This window comes from Lates calcarifer, linkage group LG19, assembly GCF_001640805.2.
Source record: "Lates calcarifer isolate ASB-BC8 linkage group LG19, TLL_Latcal_v3, whole genome shotgun sequence".
NCBI classification, from domain to species: Eukaryota; Metazoa; Chordata; class Actinopteri; family Centropomidae; genus Lates; species Lates calcarifer.
In genome coordinates this window covers 22,207,525-22,215,375 of record NC_066851.1, presented here as the reverse complement: position 1 = coordinate 22,215,375, position 7,851 = coordinate 22,207,525, and the positions used below count along the sequence as shown (strand labels likewise).

Here is a 7,851-nt window from a genome sequence, read left to right as displayed (position 1 = left end):
TTGGTTCACCTTAGGTTAGATGATAACAGAGTGAATAATATGGGCCCCAGAGTTTTCAGGCCACAGAACTCAGCTGAACTGTCAGTTGAAAATATCATTGCTTTCTTGAATGACAAGCTATTGAGTAAGGTTGTTGTTAGGCTAGGCTAACTGGAGGGCAGGACTTTTACATAAAAATGAATGTCTGTTACATTCAAGCGCTTGATGCAAAACAGTGCAAACAAGCCTATCAGAGCAAGGTAAATCTCTCTAAATTTCAGCCAGTAATGACTGGTTTGCCGGAGCTGAAGAGCAGAGCATCTGTAGCAAAAAGAAACTCGGCATTCAGAGGAAGGATAACAGTCTTGAAAAGAAAATGATTGACGAGGATGAACAAGTCAAAAGCATGTATCAACAGTATTTGTGTAATTACTCTCACTGCCAGAGGGGGAAGACTCAAGATCAGTACTGCAGGTTTAAGTAAATCAGACTTAAGTAAATTTCAGTTTTGTATGTAGACTGCGATCTGGAAGTTCTGGTTGTAAGAGAAGTTTGGATTTTCCTTAAAGTCAGCATCTAGTGGCCATGAGAGGAAGTGCATCTCACTAACTGTTGTGTTTCACCTTCAACTGCAGTGAGGACATGAAGCGCCTGCTGCAATGGAAAGGTCTTTCTAAGCGGGAGGTTCAAGAGGTGCTGGACGCCCTTCCTCCTGACCTTCAACCTACACCCGATCCTGACATTCAACTCCGGAGTGGCAGATCCTGGTGCTGCTGTTTCACCTGTTTTCTACCTGCTGGTGAAGACTGAGGTGCTCTACAGACGATCAACGTCAACAAGCACAAGAGGACAGAGCTGGTCAGCAGTCCTGTTAGAACTCAGTCCGTTACTGATTTCACTCCTCAGATCTGATCTTTAGACGCAGATAAAGAGTAGCAGACATGTTACAGTAGCCGCATGAGAGATTAAGTTGACTGTGCACAAGGCTGCCTATGTATGAGTTAGCCTGAATGTCACTGATTTCCTTTCAAGTGCTGCTGTTATTACAGGAAAGGCAAACATGACTTTTTTTTTTTTTATCTTGTTTGTCAAATTTCCATTTTTAAATGTAAACAGAAATCAGTATCTATTGATGGGATTTTTATTTGTCACTGTGGCAAAAAGTTACATGAAAAAACAAACTATACTTTTATATACGTTTTACAGGGTGTTAAAGTTGTTTACATATGTGCGTTTTTTAATATTTAGGTGGATTTTGGTTGATTGCACAGCGTTTCTGGATGTTTGCATACCGTTAACAGTAAATTTGTTTTTGTGCAAAGGCAAAGTGATATTTTAGTTGAACTTACTTAACTTGTTGAACTTTAGCTGAAGATCACAAAATGCAAACAAGCACAAGTAATTCAAAAAGGATGAACTTTTTTTTTGCTATATGTTCAGAAAGTTACCGATCTTTTGTTCTCAAACCCTCAAATTTTAGGTTTACTTACTTTCACTTATGTACTGTAGGTACCAGAAGTACAAAAGAATTTCAACTTAAAGGTATACATTTAGTTACAGTTGCAGATGCACTGTTTTTTACATCATGTATTTATTTTAATATTATTTATTACATTTAATTTATTTATATATATATATATGAAATTACATGTCATCTACAAATATTCACTAGGCCTCTATCAAATCAAAACATTACTGTTAACAAACATCTCTGAATTGCACTTGAACTTGTATTATACTTGAATTTTTCTTTAGGAGATGAGGTGTCTACATAAAATCAGTGTAAAGATCAAGATTTACTTTTTACAAATGGGATACTTCTTGGGTTAGATGTACTGTACTGGTTTGCTGCTTTCTGTCTCAAGATACTGAATATGTTTTTAATGTTCTATGTCTATGGTGATTCTTTTTGTGAGGAGTTTATGGGGACGCCAAAAAAATGCACTTTTTTTTATTCTGTTATTCAGACTCCTGAATAAACTTCACAGTGACATTATAAAAATGTGTTTTTAGCTGTGTATTCGGTGTGCCAACTGTAAACACCACTAGATAGAAACTAACATCTTACTAAAATAGTCTGCTCCACTAACACCAAATCAATTTAAGTACGGCTTCACAGAACAGATCTGATAACAGTGGGTGGTGATCTGGGGTTTGGGACCTCTGAGGGAGTCCCAAGATAAATCTGAGGGATATTGTTTGGGATATTAGCATGCTAACATTTGCTAATTAGCAAGAACAGCAGAGGTTGATGAGAGTACCATTACTATTAGTTTTCAACTTCTGAAACTGGGCAAAGTTTTTTTCTGCATCGGTTTGTTGTTTCTTGAAGATTCATCTCTTCAAAGAGCACCTCTTCTGCTGAACCTCTAACACCCTAACATGCTGAAATAACAATTACAATACATTTGTGGTGCACTCCTATCATTTATTTGCTTGCCTTTTAGATTTAGCACTTAGTTCTTACTTCAACCTACTGAACTGAAGCTTTAGTATTGTCCCTCACTTGTAAGTTGCTTTGGATAATAGTATCTGGCAAATTAGTAAATGTATGTTGGGATTGATGGAATATTTTAAGTTGTGTAATGATCAGCTCTCTCTCTATGTGTGTCTGTGGAGAAAGTGGGAAAGATCACTGATAATGTTGTCTCCTGCCAGAACTCTTTTTATTTCTGCAGAGGAATTTAAACCCTCACTATATCAGACACCCACACAAACATGTGCCATGTGACAACATGTAGTGAGGTGAATCCATATGATTGCTTGGTTTTGGTTTAAACACAATAAATATGACTTGGTGATGGTGAAGGGCTTGTGTTGAATAAAATACCAAATTGTTAAGGTACATAAATCTTTTTCATATTTGCATTGTCTCAGACTGTCTTTTTTTTTTCCTAACATGTGCCTGCAAAAGTAGTGCGTGCAAACAAACACATTTTCATTGGAAAGCACCTTTCTACTCATGACTCACTGAAATGGCATGCTTTCTTTTTGATTGCACAGACAACTGCGGGCCTGCTTTTTTATCAGATTGCCACCAAAGGAGGGAAATGTGCAGTGTGTAAGAATAAAAGCAAAAAATTAAAAAGCTTAAATGCTGCTCAGGTTTGACCTAAAGGATCGTACCAGTTGTTTTACATGTTTAAACTCATTTGCACTTTCCGATGCAACAAGCTGTAAGCGCCACACTGAGGTGTTATTACAATATAAAGTTGTTGTGATGATTGACATTGAGAAACATTATCATTGATTTTGAGTCATGTTTCTGGCCACCTGATATGTGCAAGTAAAATAATCACTCTCCTTTCATCCATCCATTATGTATACCACTTATCCTATATCCAATCCCAGTTGACATTGGGAGAGAGGCGGGGCACACCCTGAACAGATCACCAGTCTATCACATGTATATAGACAAACTCATTCACACACCTACAGACAACTTAGAGTCACCTGTAGGCATTGCATTCATTAAACCACTAAACCTTGATGATGAAAAGGATTAGGAACGTCGTTCAAAATAAGGAAGAAGACAACAGGAGGACTCCTTTACTAAAGCGGAACAGAAACTATGGTGGTAAGAATCTGTTATTATTATGGGTGTGACTTGTGGTTATTATTGGTTGTGGATTTTTAATATATAGGTCTTAAATTCAACTATATGCAAAGATCACTCAGGATTTTTGATTAATCGTAATTCAGCATGAAATGAGGCCATCGAACCATCAATCGAAGTAGGTTAAATAGACTGCTGCTGCTGCACTTTCACTTTCCTTAAACCACATCTATTGAAGTGTTTCAAGATAACATTTTTAAAATAGACACAGAGGAGCAGATATACGAAGGGTGATGGTTAAGTTCATAGTCTAAGGGAGAAGGAGATGAGTTAAATAGCTCTTGATATCTGCACATGCAGTTCAGTTCTACAGAAAATTTGAAGTTAATGCCTTTGTGGTTTTTCTGGTTTTACTGTCACAGCAGTGATGATCATCACTGTCAAAATGGCAACTGCTGAGCTCCCTCTTCACCTTGGGGAAGAGGAATTAGCCAGATCAGTTAACAGGGCAGGTCCAGATTTGGTGGATACCTGCATAAAGACCAGTGCTTTTACATCTGGCACATAAAGAGGCAGTTGAAAGACAGTGTGGTAGAACACAAATATGCTATAAAACCTAATAATATAAATTACCTTACGAAACCACTTCCATAGTTGTGATAACAGAAATGACAGCCTTTTCAAAGTGGAGGGTACTGAGTTTGTGGAGCAGCCTATAAAAGGGATTGATAGTCTAAATAAATCACTTGAGAGAGAGACTTATTGGATCTTCAAGGTCTTCATGAGGAAATAGATTCTTGATTTGTAGTTGATTTGGTTTACTCCTGTCATTGATGCTGATGTTATTGTATTTGCTGTACTGTTACAATTATTACTGTGACTATTTATTTATCTATTTATCTACTTACTATATAGTCTACTTGTTGTGTATTTATTGATATGCCGGTTTAGCCTCCCTTGCCATTAATTGTCTATAGAAGGAAACATGATATTTCTTCTCTTGTTTACTCCTCTTTCAATCACAACCTGAGGAAGACTTAGAGCATGTCAGAACTGGTCTGCATTTTCCTTGTTTTTTTGAGATTGTTTACTTACAGCTCAAGCCTTGGTCTCAAGCCAGTCCTGACCTCAAGGCCATAGTTACTGTGTAATATGTATATGTGTACGTGTGTGTGGGGGTTATTGTCAGCACAACACTTATATTATTAGGGCATGACCAGTCACAAAACAGAACTGTGACTTGCATATATTCTTTGTATTTTATATTTGCAGTGCTCTAAACTTAAAATTTCCTCTCTTATAGGATATGACCAGGTGGATAATGACTGTGGCATGCCCTTAGCTCAGAACACCTACAGGGAACTTGCTGAACTCCTGAGAGTGGCCCCTGATGCCACCTCCAACACCTCTAGGGATGTCAGGGGCCTCATACAGAGATCTGTGTCCAAGCACTTACCGAAGCCACCAACACATCTGGACCAGAACCTTAACCAGCACCTAGAACATGTGAAGGACGTTATGTTCCATGAGCTTTTGAGGCTGCGTCCTGTGTTGGAGCATAAGGAGTTGATGGAATTTCTGATTGATTGTTACCATCGTCAGACATTTGACCACCTCCATAGTCTGCTCCAGAACGCCACCTCCACCCAGAACTGCTTTGTGCTGATGAACTGGGTCCTACATAAATACCAGAGGTATCCACCTGCATTTTTATCTGCTGTAACTTCCTTCACTTATTTTAATTTTATCAAGCGTGTTTACATGTGTACCAATTCACTGTGAGGTGGAAGTAACGTAAACACTGATATACTGTAGTTCAGAGTTTGTGTATCTGATAATCTGACACTCACTGTAAATGTTCTTACACACTTTAATGCCAAAAATAATGTAAGAAATTTGATTCTTGTCTTGTACAAAAATACTGGCAGCCTAACTAAATACTTAGCTGTGATAAACAACTGATTAAGACAAAGACATAAAAAGAGTACCTAATTTAGTTACCAGTGTTTCCCCTACCATTTTGGGAGCTGATGAATAATCATCGAAGAGAGAGTTTTCTGATGTAACTACCAGCCAGATCAGCCCTGGGAGTTTAGATGAATTAGCAGACATTGTCCACACACAGTAGTTTGCTACCAATTTGTCCACATTAGCAGGCAAACTAATGTTAGAAAGCACTACTCAGCTAAAACCACAATATCACTATAAATTTCACAGGCTTTGCAGTAATGTTAGCTTACCTGTTCAATGCCAGCTCTGGATCGACTCTGATCCCCAAAGTCGAATGATGGTCCCCCGTGAATCAAATGTCCCACCGATATTGACCCTAGTTTTCCCCTGAAACAGAGAGATAAAGAGAGATAAAGTTTTCTGTTTTTTGTTCTTGTGTGGAGTTTGTGTTGGAGTATTTCTTGTACTGGGGGCCGGTCGTTTTGTAACGGTGATGGACTCCATTTCAAAGCTAACGACAGTACACTGCCAGTGCCGGAGCAAGGCAGAAGAAAGGCTTTTATCATCATTGTGTTGTTGCCAAAATTTGGTTTAATCACACTCAGATATTTACAATCTACCTTGCACTTCCTTCCACTATCCCACATAACTCTTTCATTATACACACGTGAAACATGCTGCCTGGCTCTGACGTTTGTATTTGTGGTATTTTCCTAGTGAAGAGCTGCTTGGTAACCCCGACCTTCAAGAAATGGATCTCATTAATCAAGTTGATCATTTACTGGTCAGTGAATGGGAGGAAAAAGCCAAGGTCAAACTGCTGGAAAATGTGCAGGTAAGAAAATAAACACTTGCATTGTTGGGGCGTCTTCATGCTTCAAAGGTCATAAGGAAATACATGCAAGGCAGAGTGCAAGGTCAAAGGGTGTGTTTGTTATGTCCTGGTGCACGTTTTTTGTACTTTATTTGATGTTTCTTTGATGTTTCTATTACAAATGCAGCTCACTGTGTGTCTCTTTGTCTCCTGTTGTCCACAGATAGAGGTCAGACAATCCCTGGTAAAAATCCTGCAGATTGAGATAGGCCAAGAGTGTTGTGACCGTGAGGAAGCTTACGTTAGACTTTATGTGGACACTATTCAGGTACTTAGTAAACCATTAGTTATGAATTATACGCTATTCATCTACTTTTGTTTGCTGTCCAGTTGTGAAATTACATTTTAATAAACTACCCTGCATCACTGCTTGTTTCTGTTTCAGTGTATTGATGCCATGCACAATGAAATGAAAAAAATCAGCTCTGACCTGTCTGATGAAGTGCAAGACGTTTGTTTCCAAGAGCTGCTGATATTTGTAAGGAGGTGAGAGTCTATTTTTAGATTTTCAGACCAGATATTAAAAAATAACTTTAGTTTAGTTTGATAATTTGATTTAAGCTCTTAATTTTGCCCTTGAAATGAAATGAACATAAATATCACCAGTTAAACTCAAAATGTTGGATTATTTAGACTGCACATTCTCTGTGGTTTGTAGGTACACCACTGAGCAGACTGAGGCTCTTGGAAAAAAAGCAGAAATGGATGAACCAGAAACAATACATTTCCTCAAGACTCTGAAAACGTGTAAAGAACTCAAGTAAGTGTTTGAGTACTTACAATTCAGCTATGTTGTTGTATTTTATCAGAAAACAAGGTTTATATGGTTTATTTCCTCTCAGGCGGTATGTCCAGACAACAGGAAAAAAAAATCACCTTCTCATGGAAATGGTGGAAATGCTTGAAAACATGGAGGCTTCTACTTTGAATCTTCTGATGGACATTGTAACTGACATTGCAGAGGTAGCTGTTCAATTTAATCACAAATATACTTTTGCATGCATGGTGAATTACATGCATATATTCCTGTTTTTTTCAGAGCCACCTGAAAAAGTACTTCAAATCCGACAGGAGGAGGTTCTGCTTGTGTTCTGATATAGAGCAGTATTTCCCCAAGCTGCCTTATGCTTTTGATGAACAACAGGTAAGGATGCATTTATTGTAGCCTTTGCCCTTTTATTTGTGTTAAAACAGTTTTGTGTCCATCTGGTTGCTGTTTTTTGAAAATTTAACTCTCTCTCTGTCTGCCTTTTTGTCTCTCAGAGAGTGATGGATGAGGCCTATAAGGTCATCGTTGGTTTGTACTTCAAACATCTCATCCAAAGCAACCAGAAGAAACTGAAGAAGTGCTGGCCTGACATTGGAGAAACAGTCACTGAAGATGCTGAGCTTCTTCACAACACTATCTCAGACCTGGTGAGATCAACGTTTTGGTCTTAACAACTGGAAACAGACTGATTGTTCCTATGTACTGTGAATGACATTTAAACAT

The 7,851-nt window shown here is 38.1% G+C and overlaps 2 protein-coding genes across 22 annotated transcripts in view; one reads left to right on the top strand and one right to left on the bottom strand.

Annotated features, from left to right (window-relative positions):
- The window catches only part of LOC127143632 (uncharacterized), an 89,689-nt gene that overhangs the window by 77,364 nt on the left and 4,474 nt on the right, over positions 1-7,851 (bottom strand). For 2 of the 4 annotated variants that reach the window (XM_051078303.1, XM_051078309.1), the window contains exon 2: positions 5,776-5,872. The exons of the other annotated variants lie outside the window; for them this stretch is intronic. The gene's annotated coding sequence lies outside the window, so the exon portion shown is untranslated. The remainder of the gene's footprint in view (positions 1-5,775; positions 5,873-7,851) is intronic. 4 annotated transcript variants of the gene reach the window in all.
- Positions 1-7,851, top strand: part of LOC108902188 (exocyst complex component 3-like protein 4) — an 81,458-nt gene that overhangs the window by 71,556 nt on the left and 2,051 nt on the right. For 4 of the 18 annotated variants that reach the window (XM_051078291.1, XM_051078294.1, XM_051078281.1 and 1 more), the window contains exons 3-9: positions 6,203-6,320; positions 6,523-6,627; positions 6,745-6,845; positions 7,018-7,119; positions 7,202-7,322; positions 7,399-7,503; positions 7,623-7,775. The exons of 2 other annotated variants lie outside the window; for them this stretch is intronic. In XM_051078291.1, coding sequence (XP_050934248.1) covers positions 6,203-6,320; positions 6,523-6,627; positions 6,745-6,845; positions 7,018-7,119; positions 7,202-7,322; positions 7,399-7,503; positions 7,623-7,775 — 805 coding nt within the window. Of the gene's footprint in view, positions 1-614; positions 1,071-3,392; positions 3,557-4,838; positions 5,230-6,202; positions 6,321-6,522; positions 6,628-6,744; positions 6,846-7,017; positions 7,120-7,201; positions 7,323-7,398; positions 7,504-7,622; positions 7,776-7,851 lie in introns of those variants that run through there. 12 more of the 18 variants (XM_051078301.1, XM_051078293.1, XM_051078299.1 and 9 more) reach the window with 6 other exon arrangements.